Source organism: Phyllostomus hastatus, unplaced genomic scaffold (genome assembly GCF_019186645.2).
Source record: "Phyllostomus hastatus isolate PE091 unplaced genomic scaffold, TTU_PhHast_1.1 phas_contig_551, whole genome shotgun sequence".
NCBI lineage: Eukaryota > Metazoa > Chordata > Mammalia > Chiroptera > Phyllostomidae > Phyllostomus > Phyllostomus hastatus.
Window position 1 is genome coordinate 8127986 of NW_025333909.1, and position 17364 is coordinate 8145349.

At 34.7% G+C, this 17364-nt stretch overlaps 1 protein-coding gene across 1 annotated transcript in view; it reads right to left on the minus strand.

The window, feature by feature from the left end:
- Nucleotides 1-17364, minus strand: part of HDX (highly divergent homeobox) — a 93028-nt gene that overhangs the window by 65380 nt on the left and 10284 nt on the right. Inside the window, exons 2-3 of the mRNA XM_045847506.1 lie at nt 7930-8076; nt 1354-2463 (exon numbers count right to left, since the gene is read on the minus strand). Coding sequence (XP_045703462.1) covers nt 1354-2463; nt 7930-8076 — 1257 coding nt within the window. The remainder of the gene's footprint in view (nt 1-1353; nt 2464-7929; nt 8077-17364) is intronic.

The window sequence follows — 17364 nt, forward strand, 5'->3', positions numbered from 1 at the left end:
ATCCTTCTGAAAAAGTTATCGAAATATGAATCAAATGTACTATATGTCTAGATCATATGGAAATTAAGTGAGATCGGATATAGAAAGTGACTGGTGGTACCTGGTATGAGTAAAACCTTCAACAAATGCTCAATGTGATTGTTATTACTATTATTAAAAACAACACTGAAGGTATAAAAAGTACAAAAGACTAGGGAATGAAAGGGGGTGTTGGGAGGATATTTATGCTATGATTCCATGTTAGTTTAAGCATGCTTTAGGAAAAAGCAAATACATAAAAATCATTAGACTCTCAATAAGAAATGATACAAATTTGATGGAGTCCTTTCTGGTTAGGGCTAAGTGCCAGAGGTTTACTTCCCATAATCTGTTTTTGCTTATCATTTTGAAGTAAGGAGTTATAAGATGGAGAGAGTAAAGGTAAGGTTATTTCTTATTGTAATTGAGAATAGCCTGCAAGCATTTTAAATCCAGATACAACTTAAATACTGTGTTTAAACAACTTAAAGAGGCTAGCAAGAAAAAATGATGAATATCCATGCTCTGCTATTCAAATGTTCTGATTGAGATTTTTCAGGGAAGATCTATAACCCTAAAAGATGTCTTAAGGTAGGCTAATACTGCACTCTGGAGAATATTTGAAGCATATGTAAATAATTGAATATGTTAAACAGTAAAGAAATGACACATTTTTGCACAGATCTGAAATTGCTTTAATTTTTTACTCTGAATGTCTCTTTCTTATACACATTTTTAAAAAGACTATTTGATTAATAGTTCTATTTAATGTTTGAGTAAAGCATCTCTTTTTTTTAATAGTAAGCTTTTTCATTTTAGAAAAAGGAGTTGGCTGAGTTACCGTAGGCTCTGACTTCTCAGCCATCATCACCTAGAGAAATGATTGACTTCCCTGGCAATGTACCCAGGGAAAACAGCATTCATTTAGTGACATCTCTTCACACTGCAAGTAAAAATCATTACAGGAATAATCTATGTTCAAGGGGATGAACCTAGCCAATTTAGTTCTATTTTAGTGATAAGCAAATTTTTTGCTTCCCATAAGGCTACTATTTCCTCATCAAAATTGTTTTAAATATCATGAGAAAGCTTCCATGTTATGAAAAAATGATTATATTCCACAAAGAAAAACTCGCCATTATTAAAAAGCAATGAAAACAAGCATATGATTCTTCAAAGAAATGACCCCAAGCCACCATGTGGGAGCAAAAAAATCTCAAATGACTTCAAAATATGAGTTAAGTGACCCAGGTCCCAGGTATAACTGGATACCAACACCATGTTTTATACCAAGCAATGATTTTAAAAACTTTATAAAATAAACTTACACATTACCTGATAATTATTTTGGTTTTGTGATAACTTCAATTGGTTTGATGATGCAAAATGTGAAGAAAAATTACTCCGTGATGGATTTGTATTACTGTAAATCGTCGTAGATGCTGTATGTAATGAGGTCCGTGGTATCAAATGGTAGTCTCTGTTTTGATACAGTACATTGTCTGAGAAGTCTCTAATATTCATCATTTGTGAATTTGGCATGTTTCTTCCTGGTCCTGGCAAAGCTGTACTTTGGTTCTCACCTCGAAGGGAACTGCAACTTTCATAAAATCTTGAGTAGCCTGGTACCTGTGCTCCCATCAATGCCAACTCTTCCTCTCTGGCATACTCATCATCAGCATCTCCAGTCTCCATTGCAATGGACAAACAAGTTCCCTCTGCTGAACCAGACTTCTGTGGGGTATTTCCTCCCAGAATTCTCTGGGGGTAATCACTGACTGCCAAAGAAAATACTTCACGGATTTCCAAGTTTTGCGTTCTACAGTAAGGATCTCTAACAGGTGGCTTTTGCCCACTTAAATTATGTGATGCTAGACCTGTGTGTTCAGGCTTATATGGCCTTTGAATTCCAGCTGGTTCAATTTTGCAAGGTCGGTGGCACACAGATGGCTTTTGAGGTACCGTAATCTCAGGGCCTTGCACTGAAGAGCTTCCATAGTTTTTCTTGGTGTATACTGAGTTTCCAGCATTTAGAACACTTGTCTGTCTTGACAAAATAATTGTTTTTTCACCTAAGAGCAGAGAGGCATTTTTACAGTGTGCTACTTGTCTTTGAACAGGAATGTGCAGCTGAAACTCAGCATCATTTTTACTGGCTGTTTTCTGGATGGGGATTTTATGTGCTTCTGTAATCTGTGTATTTGTATGTTTGGTTGTCCCTTGCTTACTTAACGAACCGGCTGGACTGTATATTCCAGTTACAATGACATCATTATTGGCAGATGACCAAGAAGACTGTTGGCTTGAGGGTCGAGCAACATTAACCACATTTCTTACTGTAATATCTGGAGCTGCCATTGGGGTACTAGAAACAGTTCCTGTTGTTGCTGCTCCTGATTCAGAACTTTTACTGCTCATTTTTCTTCTCTTATTGCCAACCCACGTCTGGAAGAATAAAAAAATGATTATGGAAAATTTCTTAACACAAAACCAGATAAAACAATTTTTATGTGATAAATTATATTATTATTTGTCAGGGGACCAAAGCATATATAAATTAAAGGAAAAAAAGATACAATAAAATTTAAAATAACTAAAGTACAAGATCAGAGATGATCAAAGACTTGCAATTAATAAATATTTAGGAACTTTCATAAAAGAATTGTATTGTTGCTCTTGTCCTCAAAACCCATCCAATCTGTAGCAAGAACCTTAAAAATGTTTTTATCCTTTCATCTAGTAAATCTCCTTCTGCGAATTTATTCTAAAAATTATCATAGATATATACAGAGTTTATATGCAATAATGTTCATCATATATTTCCATCTAATAGTGAAAAATTGGAAGCATACTAAAGGTAGTTAATGACATTGAAAAATACTTACAATAGTGTTAAATAAATATATTTATGTATTTGAAATCTTCAGGTTTAACAATGTTCTATTAATATTTCATAACTTGGTTAATTTAATATTGCTAGATATTTAGATCATTTTTAGAAATATTCACTATTATAAAACATACTGTGATATACATCATTGTACTACTGGTCTGTTAGAATGTAATTCTAGAAAAAAATTGATGTGATTTTTTTATATTTTCAAAGTACTTTGCAATGTATGTATAAGAGTTTTGGTTTCTCCATACCCTTACAAATACTTCACATTATCTTTTTGTAGTCTTGTAGCCCAAGAGTTAATAAAGGATATATAATTGCTGTTTTGATTTGAATTTCTATGGTTACTATATTACTTTGATAGAATTGCTTATCCATTTCCTTTACTCATTTTTATATTGGGTATTTGTTTTTTAAATTGATTTATAAGAGCAATTTTCTACTAGAGATAGCAACACTTTGTCATAAGTTGAAAATATTTTTCCCAGTGTCATTAATTTATGATAGTTATTTTCTTCTTTACACTATTCTTTTCTTTCTTTACCAAATTTTATGCCATGAATATGTATTGCTTTTATAAACAGAAAATATATTATTAATAAAAATAACAACAGTGGTTAGCATTTAGGATTTGATTACAAAATATGTACTTTTATATAAAAATGTATTATAATAATCTTATTATGTTGTACCATGATTCTTCTTAAAATGTGCAATAAGAAATATTATACTCCATAATGTGATTAGTAAACTTTATAATTATTTCAAAATGTATACCATATTATAAACTATCAACATGTTAATCTATTAATAATTCTTAAAAATAAATAAGTAAAAATATTAAGTGAACTAGCTTTGCACAGACATGCTGCAAGGTGTATTCGGTTAACTTTTATGTAATATCTTTTTGAAGACCACAAAAATTATCCAATTTGCAATGTTTATTTATACTATAAACAATATGAATGTTGATATAATACTATGAATAAAATCTATCATGTGTTGATTATCCATTATATGTTTACATATATATTAGCTTCTTTGCTAGGTGCTATTTTTCAAATTGAATAAGTGAAGAAACTGAGGTTTAGAAATGTTAAGTGGCATGTGGATACCTGCCATGAGGACTCAAACTCAATTTTCCTTGATCTCAAAGCATATTCTCCTTCCACTATGGTGAGAAATTCCTGAAATGGTCATCTCTGTTGGCCATTTTATACTTATAATTAACATTTCTGTAATAAAGAAAATGTTCCAGAAACTGAGATGGCTCCATTTTGCTTCACATGTGGAGGCAGAAATTTTAAATTAACTCTGATTTCATTTTACTAAATAGTAGAAGTGAGAATTATAAGCAGAGGGACAAATGAATAAAATGTCACAGAAAGAAGCAGAGGAGAAAAATCTAAAATGTTGTAAAGTATATACTCAAGACAAAGACTAAAAATAATGTTTTTGGATAAATATAATTTCAATGTGGGGTTCAAAGAAGTAAAGTTTACATATATTACAAATAAGTTACTTTGATATCACTTTTCAGATATGAATAATTACAAAGGAATTATGCATAATTTTTATTGAAATATATAAGCATTATCTTTAAAAACTTTAAACAGAAAAGCATAGTGAAATGGTAAAATTTGAACTCAAGAGCTACTGCATCTCAGGGGTAGCTTTGCAATATTGCTAAACAAACAAACAAACAAACAAATCAAAAAAACCCCCAGCGTATCATGTTCTCATCAGAATACCAGCATACCTACCTTAATACAGGAAGTTTAAGAGTAATCTTAGTGCATTGCTAATTTATGGCTTACTTCTATAATGTAGATATTTATTTATACAATTCAGTAGGTATTTATATTATGTACCCATCACAAAGTAAAATTTAGTACAATATCATGTGCATAGGAAACACAGCATCTAACCACAGAGGGCAGCCAACATAGATGTCACAAGATTCATGTGTTTTACTAAAAGCACAACCCCTGACCTTACAACCCACTTTATTTTCTTCAATACATAATTTTACCTAATCTGGTATCTTCATCTATAACAAATTAGAAATAACAAATATGAGGGGTCTTGGTGATTGAGATTGCTTTTGGAGGCACATTGTTAGCCCCAAACTAAGAATGTTTACTAAATATATATTGCTCACTAAATAGGAGAAGAAAAGGAAAAAAATACAAGAGAACTGATGTCAGAAATAATTAGTCTAAGCCCTGGCTGGCCTAGCTCAGTGGATTGAGTGCGGGCTGTGAACCACAGCATCGCAGGTTCGATTCCCAGTCAGGGCACATGCCTGGGTTGCAGACCATGGCCCCCAGCAACCGCACATTGATGTTTCTCTCTCTCTCCCTCCCTTCCCTCTCTAAAATAAATAAATAAATAAATAAAATCTTTAAAAAAAAGAAATAATTAGTCTGGTGTTCTTTAGTAAAGGAGGAAATCACCTCGTATACCTTACCATGTTGCAAGCATTATTATGTGAGCACAATATAATAATTGATTTCCATAATAAAACTCTGAGTCAAAACGTAAGGGTTTAATTATTTAAAATATTCTCTATTGAAGTGAAGTAGTGAAGTATGTACTGAGAAATATTTTCCAATTGAAATGTTGAAAATAAAGAAAATTCATTGTCTGAGGTTAGCAAGTAAATGAATAAAATTTTCTGAAAAGTCATTCAGTTACAGAATCCAAAATTTACCAATGCTCATAGGATATAAATGATTTCACTTTACAAATGCTTCATTGATGAAAGAGAAAAAAATGGGCCAAACAAAATTGATATGATAATTCGGGTTTTGGATTAACAAAGTGATACTGCATATTGGGTCATCAATCCTCAGGTGTTCGTAAAATTCATTTCAGTTCTCTCTTAGAAAACCATTTTCTCCAAACTTCTTTTCCTTTTTTATACCTTCCTCTTTATTGTTTTGTTCCATTACTACAGTGTATTTATTTTTGCATAGATATTTTAACACTTTAAGTTCTGTTTACATTAAGATCAAGTTTAGTAAAAGGGATTTAAGGTTTTTTTGAGGTAAGATACAATAGATACTATATTAAAAACAATAAAAGGTCTCTTTCAAATAGAACATACAGACCAAACAAAATACTGGGGACAGGAGAGGTTGTGGAATGATGATGCATCTACAAACAACTCCCTTCTCATCTGACTAGAAAAGCCACTGAAACTGTGTTGGAATTCAGATTATAAAGACCAAATTTCTGTATAATTTACACTTCTATAACAGAGAATGAATCTGTTTTACACAATCCCTTATAAATTTATATAACATTTGACTTGTAAGCTTACATTCTATGATTTTATTTCTTTTATTCTCATTGTTTGTTTTAGATTTCACACCATTTGGAGCATAAATATAAACCTGTGTATTTCAATATTCTCAATATTCAAGTACAATCAAGTAAGTTATTAGGGAAGATTGCAGTAACAACTTGGAAACATGAACGGTTACAGTCTCCAAAGCAGCTAAGAAGGCATTTCACTTTAAAGTACTGGTAAAATAAAATGAAAAAAAGAAGAAAGACAGAAAGAAGTTATCATAGGTGCGGGAAGAATGAGTTTTGTACTTATAAAATGAAATCTCATCAACTTGAATAATCACACATTTTATATTACTTTTTCCAAGGCAACTGAACATTTTTCTCTGAGGTTTACTAAAGGTATTTCAAATAGGGAATTTAAAGCTATCAAGAGGAACTATTTTTAGTTCTTACACAAACCTGAATATGATGGTTCATCTCAGCCAATAAGCAACACATATTGTGGATATTCCCACCCCCCTAGAATTGGTGGCACAATTTTCTAAGAGAAAATGAATATATCATTTAGTCTTTAAGGAATAGATTTCTACTCTGGCCTGGTGGCTCAGTTGGTTGAGCATTGTCGTATGCACCAAAAGGTTGCGGGTTCAATTCTTGGTCAAGGCATATACCTAGGTTGTGGGTTTGATCCCCGGTGGGACGTGTATAGGAGGTAAGCAATCTCTCTCTCTGTCTCTGTCTCTCTCTCCCCACTGACTTCCTCTCTGTCTAAAAACAGTAAACATATCCTCCACTGGGGGTTAAAAAAAAAGAAAAATAGATTTCCCAAACAATTCCGCTTATCAAGATTTTTTTTTTATCTTTAGGGTCTTTTAAAATTCCTCCAAAAGATAAAAACTCTCAAAAAGAGACACTCTTTTTTTTAACCAAATTATCCTAATGAATGACAAGGGTGAGAAAGTTGATAATATTTAAACCCCTAAAGTTTTATGCCAGGAGGATTGATAGCATGCCCAGGCAAACATGAAAGGACCTATGCACTCAGTGAAATTTGTGACTAGTTCTGTTAAATTTATCTCTTGCCTCCTCTCTATCACCTTCTCATTGCCTTCACAAACGTTTGGCAGCTCTGATTTTTACAGATGAATAACTATGATTGTCATAAAGGAAAATCTCCTCCCTTGTGATTTCTTGTCCATTATTCACTACCTCATTAAAATGCATGCATTTTACTTAAAAGGCAGAAGAAGTATTCATAAGAAAGCCTAGATTTTCCTTAAAAACCCCAAAATACTAAAGTCATAATAACAGATGAAAAATTCAAATACAACAAGAAAATATGCTAGACACACAATAGTCCCCTGGTAAATGCCTGTTTTACTGATATAATTTTGTAGGGTTGTATCTATATTAATTCTAGGTGTAAAGAAAGCATAAGATCAACAACTAATTTTAAAGGTCCTCATTAATTCAAAAGACTGGGAGTTTTAAAGATATGTGTACAGTGCAAAAATTTCTAGCTTTTTCCAAGTATTCACAGAAATAAATACATACTAGTTAATTAGGTCTATGTATTTCAAATTAATATTTTTATATTAGAGAAATGAAGCTGTTTATAAAGTTAATGACTTCATGCCCTAATAATTTTTCTCAGGTTACGCATTTATCACTTGTAATGAAGAGCTATAAATTCGAGAGTGTAAGACCTCAATACTTACCCTGACTACACTGAAGTCCAGCTTAGTCTCCTGTGCACACTGTAATATGAGCTGAAAGCAATTTTTACTTTGATTTGTCATTCCATTTTCATAATAACGCTGCAAAATCCTTTGTTGCTCTACAGTAAATACAGAACGTAGATTCATCTAAAAATAAAAGAAGATACTCTGAAAATTGGAATAAAAATTGGGTATGTGTAGAATTTGCACGCTTTAAAAAAACAATTTCAGGGCTTCAAAGCTGTAAGATTATTTTTAAATCAGTTAATCCCCAGTAATGGGCAATAATTTATGTGCTACAGGGAAACAGGTTCTTAGTGAAAATTGTGCATAATGCAAACACATTGAATTTGCTCAGAAAAAGTAACAACTTTAAAGGCAAAAAATGAAAGCCCTTATCTGGGTAGTGTCAGTACATAGGGGAAAATAAAGGCTCTTTCAGTGAAATAAATATTTATGGCTAGTAAAGACAGAGATGGTGGTAGCCATAAGTGGTCAATTATCAACAGAGACACTCACTGTTCTTTGTCAAGCAAGGCATCTGGCATATGTCTTATAGCCAGAAGCTGTGCTCTGGAACAAAAGAGCGCATTTATGTTTTTCTGGGATAAGGGGGTCTTTTATATATTAAAACAGAACCTCTTTTTAAAGTTTAAAAATAAACAAGAAGGTTTAGTGACTGTGAAAATTGCTTTAGGCAATACTAACCAAAATAATTACTTTTAATAACTAAAGTATACAAATCAAAATTCAAAATCATATATGTTTTACTAAAAAGAACTCATGCAAAAGCTATGAACCTTGTAATTAAATTAACACCATCATAATTGGGGAAGACAAATTTAAAAAACACTTTATCCTTCTCATCAATAGGCAACATGTTCAATATTAAGGGCAAACAACACTGTTAATCTCACAAATAAAAGGCAGGTAAAAAATATAATCAGATTAAGACAATTGCAGGTCCTTGTTAAAAGCTGTCACACTGAAAGTGTTACTGCTAAAAGTTGGCAGACAGAAAAAAAAAAAGCCCTTCCAGAGGAAAGGGTGTCTTCAAAATTAGGAAAACAGCAACAACAAAAAACACTATAAGCCAAACCAAACAGAAATCATTCTAGTATACTGGGTATGGAAACAACCAAGTACAATGACATAAAAATAAAAATTAATTTCCTTTTCTCTGAATATTTGTTTTAAATAACCAAGTATTCTCATAGAGAAACTGAAGATAGTCATACATCCATCCTTTGCATTTGTATATCTGACTTTCTTTCTTGCTCATACAAACATCATCTTATCTGATATTAAGAGAGATGATTAAGGAAAATCAAATGCTGAACAGGGCACAAAAAAAGATGAGAGTAGAGTTTCTTTCTGGAACTTTCAGAAACAAGTAACTCCCCTAACTTTCTAAAGGGATATCATTCAAGTACACTGATGTACAAATATAAAGCTCATATTTTCAACCTGACCAATTTTGAAAGATGTTGGGGCCAGAGGACAGTATCCATCATGGCAATATTTAGTATTATGGCTGCCAGGCTTCAGAGCAATTTGGGGTTCCTCTTCAATAACAGTTTAGCTACAGTCACAAGAGGAGTCAAAAGATGATGATCAAATACCTGAAAAACCTCATCTGGTATGGATTTTAGAAGCAAGGAGTGTTGGAATAAGTTTTGAGGAGGGGAATAAACTTTAATTCAGTAACACATAGTCCAGATAATGGCTCAGATCCTTTTCTGCAGGACTGTAACCACCACAAAAAGCCTAGGGTGCAAGATATGGGTGATCCCCAAGTGTGATGATACCGGCCTACTAATACAGGAATGTTTTATTATTGACTGGCTATTACTGTTACACTTATGCAAATATATGAACCTTTAAAAACACAGCAGGTCCGTGAATTGGGGGCCCACACACACATACTGATTGGTTGAAGGATAAATTGTAATCTGTGAAAGAGGGTTAGCTATACCCTGTGACAGATACAAACAGTTGAGGATTCTGTTTATGCTGACATTCAAATGATTGATAAAATATTTGGGTATCTGAAAGGAAGAGATTAAGAATTTAAAAAAAATTGCTCTTAACAAGTGTTGGAACAAAGCCCCAGTTCCTATGAGCCAAAGAATAAAATACCTAGAAAAGCTGGACTAAATCCACTTGGCTCTAATATTAAAGGTCAACAGTCTTTCACTTAATAATAACTGATCTTCTGTATAATTACTACATGCTGTAGTCCTTTCCAAGAGAAAAATGGGAATAAATCAACCTTAAGCAGGGTTGCCAAAAAAAAAACAAAAAAAAACCCACTGCAGGTCGTTTCTCGCTGATACCAATAGCCAAATATAGGTAATAAGTACTAAGCAGATTTCTACAGTCAACAATGCTGTGAACATTTCATCTCTACCCTTAAATTGATTAGAAACAAACTGAAAGCAACCAGAGGGGAGAGGAGGGGAAATAATAGGGGGAAGAGGAGGGAGGATCATCAAGGCACCTGTATAAATGACCCATGGACAAAAACAAAGGGGGGAGGATTGAATGTGGGAGGGGGAGGTGGGGAAGGCAGGGGAGAGCAATGGGGGGAATATGGGGACAACTGTAATTGAACAACAAAAAAAAAGAGAGAGAGAAGGAAGGCCTCTTTGCTGACGAGATCTACTAATTTTCTTGCAAATTATGCCAAGCTCATTCTTTACCACAATAACAAGATAAACCCTTATAAACAAGATATTTGTCACAATGGAATACTACTCATCCATGAAAAAGAAAGTTTATCCCTTTGTGACAGTATGGATGGAATTGGAGAACATTATGCTTAGTGAAATAAGCCAGTTAGAGAGACAAATACCATATGATCTCACTCATATGTGGAACCTAATGAACAAACTGAACTAACAAGCAAAACAGACTCACAGATGAAGAGCAGGATAACAGCTGTTGGTAGGGGGGAGGTTAGGGGGTGGAGGGATCCAGCAAAAAGGAAAAAGGACTCATAGACATGGACAACAGTGTGGTGATTGCTAGGATGAGGGAGTATAATGGGACTAGATAGTAATGGGAAAAATACAATAAAAATACCCTCAAATGAAGAAAATATACATTATTATATTATCATGAAAAAAAGACTAATCCTATGACCACTTTCTATGTGATAAGAGTTTGAGCTTTTAAAATTTTGGAGAATGCAAAACTTAGGCACAACACCAATGAGTACTGTGTGCATGTATGCAGATGCCTCCTCATAACTTTTAAATTCCATATTAAAGTAGATTAATTCTTCTATTAAAATTAAGTTATTTAACAGTGTTTTATTTAGCCAAGGTTGATAGACTAATAAACCAACACCATTAAGGGAAGTCATCAGAAGGCATGGCTACCAGCTGACCCAGGAACTGGACCTTGGGAATAAGAGGCTCCTCATCTCCTCCTATGTTCTTGGAACATGCATTTTGCTTGCTTAGTAGATGAATCCCTTTGTTTATGAAGCCTGCTAACTTCAAATCTATAGGGTCTGCCTCTTTCTTCTGCCTTCCCTGCCATCTGCATACAGGAGCCAGTTACAGATTACACCTGAGGAGATCCTGACCAGGTCTGTGAAGGAACAATTGGTGAGCCAGCCAGGAGAAATGGGCTCTCAAAGACATGGGCTTGGGATAGAGGCATCTGTGAAGGAGTATCCCACATTGGCTATTGTTCTCTATGTGGGGAGAGATGACCAAGATATCAGATACTTGTGGACTGCCATGTCAATATGGGGACACCTCAAAAATGTGAGGAACAAACATTGTGGCAGAGAAGGAAAACAAAGGTTGCCACAGTGGGCTAAGCCTCTATTGTGGACAGTTCATATCATTTAGAAGCTAAAACTCAACCTAGAAAGTTGAAAGAGCTGAGATTGGAGGACACATGGTTATCAACTACTCTGCTAGCTTCAGGGCTGGCAAACAAGGTGGGAAAGCAAGATAATAAACTTGAGACCTTAAAGTGCTGTTTCACAAAAGTATGAGGACACAAAATACTAGATTAAGATCCAGAAAGTCATGAAGAAAGCGTGATTAGAATTAAGAGGTGAAATCTAAGAGATGGGAACTCTGGGAAAGTGATAAAAATGAAGAGGAGGATGATATAATGATTGATGAGTAAAGAGATAAACCACCCCATGTCATCAGATCCTTAATACAAAGGAAATTTTTAAATAAAAACTACCCCGAAAGTGCTTAGAACAAAACTTATATTATTTTTCTGCCCCTTGAAACTGAAAATCTTATCATGTTTTTAAAATGTAAACACCCCAGCAGACAACCAAAACATTGCCCACAGAGACTGATGGGGAAAAAAAGTCTTTATAAAAATATATACTGCTGTGGCCAACACTGATATATAAAAGAGCTAAAGTTTTTTATTTGTTTTGTTTTGTTTGTTTTTGTTTTTATAAAACTACTAGAAATAATAAGGCTAAAAGAAAGTGACTATATGAAAAGTAGGATGTGTGTTTTTGGTAGAAGATATGAGAAATGAAGAGGCATTTCTATAGGAGGGAAAAAGAGAAAGTAATTTTGTCTTCAAATAAAATGATTGTTCCAGAATGAGAAAAGAAAAAAATAGAACATATTCTAATTATATTTAACAAGTTGCAGACAATTTGTAGAAAAGGGTTCTTAAAAGGGAATTTTATGGGAGGTCAAGCTAAGATTAAAATGAATTCATTTATGTTAAAAAGACAAAAAAAAAGGTGAACTTTAATATCAAAAGCACATTGACACAAAATAAGAATTTGGCTTTCTCTCTGTTAAAAAGACAAGAATTTCTTAGATTTTTGGTCTCCTCCTAAAAAGAAATTGTAAACAAAGTTTATCTTTAACGAAAACTGCTAAAAACAAAGAGCCTGTGTTTTGTCTCCATTAGGTCTTTGATTACTTAAGAAAACTGAGTGTTCTCTATTAAAAGAGCTAAGTTTTTTACAACTATGTAACTCTTTGAATATGTTAAATTTTGTGGAAAGCAACATCAAATAAAAAGTGGTCTTAAATTTTCTATGGGGTGTATTTATATGAAATTCCTTAAAAATGGATATGTCCTGATATAAAGTTATCAGTCATAAATAACCAGATTTCCTTATCAATTTCATCATTTTCTTTTGTGTATGTGAACTCTCATCTGATATTTAACCATGATGATTTTTAAGTCTTTTGTCATTTGTAGACAGTTACTGTTTCACATTTTCAGAAAAGTGTTCCTACAAAGATGCTTCAACTTCCAGGAGGTTGATGGAAAGACTCTGACAAGTACAGATTTCTGATAACTAAGATCAATTTGCCTTCATGTGGAAGGGACAATAATGAATCTTTCAAGTGTTTTTCAAGACTAACTGCACAGCCCAATACGTTATGAGATATGGCTCTTTTATATACCAGTGTTGGCAACAGCAGTTTGTATTTTTAAAAACGCTTTTATTTCTTCAGTCCCTGAAGAGTTCCTGAGACTTGTCCTTGTTCTCCTGCCCTGTATTAGTAACACTGGATGGTTACATTGATCATATAATGTCGACATGTGACCAGAGGGGTGGGGATAGAGGGATAATGGGAGAAAATAGGGGAAGGGCCATCAAGGAACATGTATAAAGGACACATGGACAAAGCCAAAGGGGGTAGGTTCAAGGGTGGGAGGCAGGGATGGGGGGGTGAGGAGGGGTGAAAATGGAGACAACAGTACTTGAACAATAAAAAATTTTAAAAGAAGTATAAAGACTTGGCTCTGCTGTAGGACACTGAAGGCTATGTTAGAACATCTATGAGGTAAAAAATCGGTGGTGAATCCACAGAAAATTCAAGGCCTAAGCACCACCCTGAAGTTTTGGGATTCCCTTGATCAGGTAGTACATGTTTCCCCAGAAATTCTGTTCATTAAAGTGCAAACTTACCCAACCCCTAAGACTTCGTAGTGAATTTGGAGTTGTGGAAGATTCTTACTCCCAACTTGACAGTATCTTTGTCCTTTGTGACACTTTATTAAAAAGGGGAGGGGCACATATGAACTGGAGATCAGAGCCACTTTTAAGCCACTTTTAAGAAGGTAAAAATACTAGTGAAGCAGATTAAAGGTCTAAGCAGCTCCCAAATACGGTTACCCTTTGAGTTACATGTGTCTGGGATTCCAAAAGGTATGGGTCAGGTGCTGTGGCAGAGGCAAAAGAAGGGAAAAATGCCCTGTGAATTTTGGCTCTAGCAATATACCGCCAATATACCCCCACTTCCCATACAGGAATAGGTACCAGCAGTGTATACAGCACTCCTCCAGGGTGAGAGTCTTAGAACAGAATGAACCACTGCAGCCAATGTGACAAAATCAGAGCCGTTAGGTTAGTGATCACTCATGAGCCCTGGTCTTTATCCCTTTGTACTGAGAATAGGCTGTTCTAAACAGATTAACTCTATGACTTGAACAATGACAAGCCCAGGGATGGATGACCATGAATAAGCTTTGTCGGGTCAAGATATGTGGAAAGACATTTTGGTCATTTTGCAAGAACGTGAGGCAGTCCTTTCTGGTTTCCATGTCCTGGCTTATAAAACAATGACACCCCCTAGCAATAAGGAAGCTGATGCCCTAGTTCAGATATAAGCCATATCAATGAACCCTTGAACAGATATAGCAGATTGGGTGCATAGAGTGTCCACCCTAGTACCAATATGGATGAGATTTCATATTGCCAAGAATGCTAAGTTCCTCTTAAAATACAACTTGATTTATGTAGTAAGAGCATCCATGATGTTATTCTAAACAACATCCAAGCTACTGCCCAAGGAGTCTAAGACTATCCACCAGAGTTCTCAACTGGTGAAGGATTGACTAATTTATTATATTGTTCCTGCTCTCTGTGAATGACCATTCTAAATATGCCTTGGTTTGTGTGAACACTATGTCTTATCTAACCCAAGCTTTCCCTTGTTGTTATGCCCAAACCAGCTACCACCATTAAGGGACTGGAGAAGTTGAATACCGTGTATGCATACTCTCCTCAAATAAATAATGATTTGGGGTTACATTTCAAAGGTTGTAATATATGCAAGAGCAGGCAAAAAATTACATTGAATGGAGATTTCATCTGTCATATAACTCACAAGCAGCCAGGTTGGTAAAAAGGAAACAAAAAATATGAAAGCAGCAGATTAAATTACTAACAAGTAAAACCACATTGGCTAGGTGGACTAAAGTAGTGTCCCAAATTTTAATGCATTTGAATGATCAACCAGTAGGGCCTGTGGCCCCTTATGTCAAAATGGTAAACCACTGTTGAATCACCCATAGTGTCATAAAGGTATAGAAATCACTGGAAAGAGTCATTGCCACAACTGTTACCATGGATCAATCTGCTATGTTGCTAAGAATCTCAAGCCCCATCACACCTGGAAAAGGAATTATCTACTGGAATTTACAATGAGACATTCTACCAGGATGGGTGAATTACTTCATATACCTGGGTAAGGGGGAACTATGCAATCTCTACTGGGATCCCATTGTCCTAGTGCAAGCTGGTTCTGCTGAAATGCACTATCTATATCTGGAATAGAACATGAACCATTGAAAGAAAGGAGAAGGTGAGGGTTCTAGTCTGGCATATCCCACCCCCAGTCTATCGCCTTATGCCTGACAGTGCTGTCTCCCCCAGCCAACATGTATGGTATGTACAACAGGTCAAGCTCCTAAAGCTGCCAGTCACCCTCTCTCCTCAAAACTAGGCAGGTTCATTCTGCTTCCAATTTTTATGATCTTTTGGCTTCAGTCTTTATTCCCTTCACTGGTCTGAAGGACATTATAGCACATCCTTGCTAAATTTACCCATGAAGCCTTGAATGATAGCCAACAAACCTATCCATACTCATCACTGAAATGTTTCTAATAAAAAAAAAACTATCCTACAAAATAGAATGGCCTTGGATATTATTGAATGTTTTATGTTCATACCTGATGAATCTGTTAATGTGTCATCTTTATTAAATCACATAAAGATACAAGTAGATGCCTTCAGTGATCGACTCCTATCTAAGGAACTTAGCAAATCAATGGTTCGAATAATGGAGGCCTTAATGGGAAAAGCTTTCACTGATTTTAGAAGTTATTGTTTTAACCTGTGTTTTCTCTTGCATCTGCCTGTACTGTTGGTATGGCATCTGCCTCCAATGCAGCCAGATATCCACCAAATGAGCCACTTCCATGCTAATAAAACCTCTTGCTTACCACACAGGTCATATTGCAGAAGAGGGGAGCATGTATAAGAGTTAGTTACAAGGGATCAAACACTGGGGGAGACCATCAGAAGATGTGAATGACATGACTCTTGAATTGGACCCTGGCAATTAGAGGATCCTCATCCATTCCTCTATCCTTGGAATGTACATTTTGCTTACCTTTGTACTCCCAGAAGCTGCTCCCAGGATACAGCCTTAAGACAGAAATGTGGTATTGCGACTATCTAAACAGGGTACATGAGTGAAGTCTGTTAAGGCTTCTGTATATTAACTTAAGATTCTGGAAGGCAGGTGCAGAAATGTAGTCATCTTATAGTCACCCTAGAAAAGCCTAGTAAGTTCCTTGTTTATTAAACCTACCACCTTCCAATCTGAAATGGCCTGCCTCTTTTTTTCTTATTTTGGTCTCTCCTTGCTTTCTGTGTATTAGTAGAGGAGCAGTTTCAGATTATACCTGAAAAGCTCCAGCCAAATTTGTGAAGCAACAGGCACTTTGAAATTAGTGAAATTTTAACATATGTGAAAGAATTGCTACAGTAAATCTGTAGCTGTCACTTTAATCTGTCATTTACATTTCATAAACATAATCTTTTTTAAATTTTATTTTAATCATTGTTCAAGTACAGTTTTCTCCCTTTTACTCCCAATCCAGCCCCCCCCCCAACCCTCCCCACTTCCCTCCCATTACCACCCCCCCTCCTAGTTTTTGTCCATGTGTCCTTTAAGTTTGTTCCTGTGAACCCTTCCCATTCTCCCCTGAAATTCCCTCTTCTCTCCCTTGTGGTCATAATCTTTAACAAAACAATTGTATTTATCTTCTTTTATAATTAACTTGCCAGAATTTGCTGATATTGAAAAAAATATATACTTTAGCATCCTCTAAACATGAAGTTCAATAACATAGCGTTTATTGTAATACTATGAAAAGATATTCACTATTTATTGGGCTATAATTACTGAAATGCATTGCTTACATCTCTTATCTTCCGTTTTTGATATATAATATGCCTCTATCACTTAGGTGGAAATATGAAACAGGAAATTTTGACAACCTATCACATGAGTTTCTCAGGACACAAGGATATTGTACAGTGACCTCATTAAAAAACACTGAAAATTCTATGTAATTAGTATTAATATTTTCCAGCTACATAAAAGGTACATATATGTATATATTCAT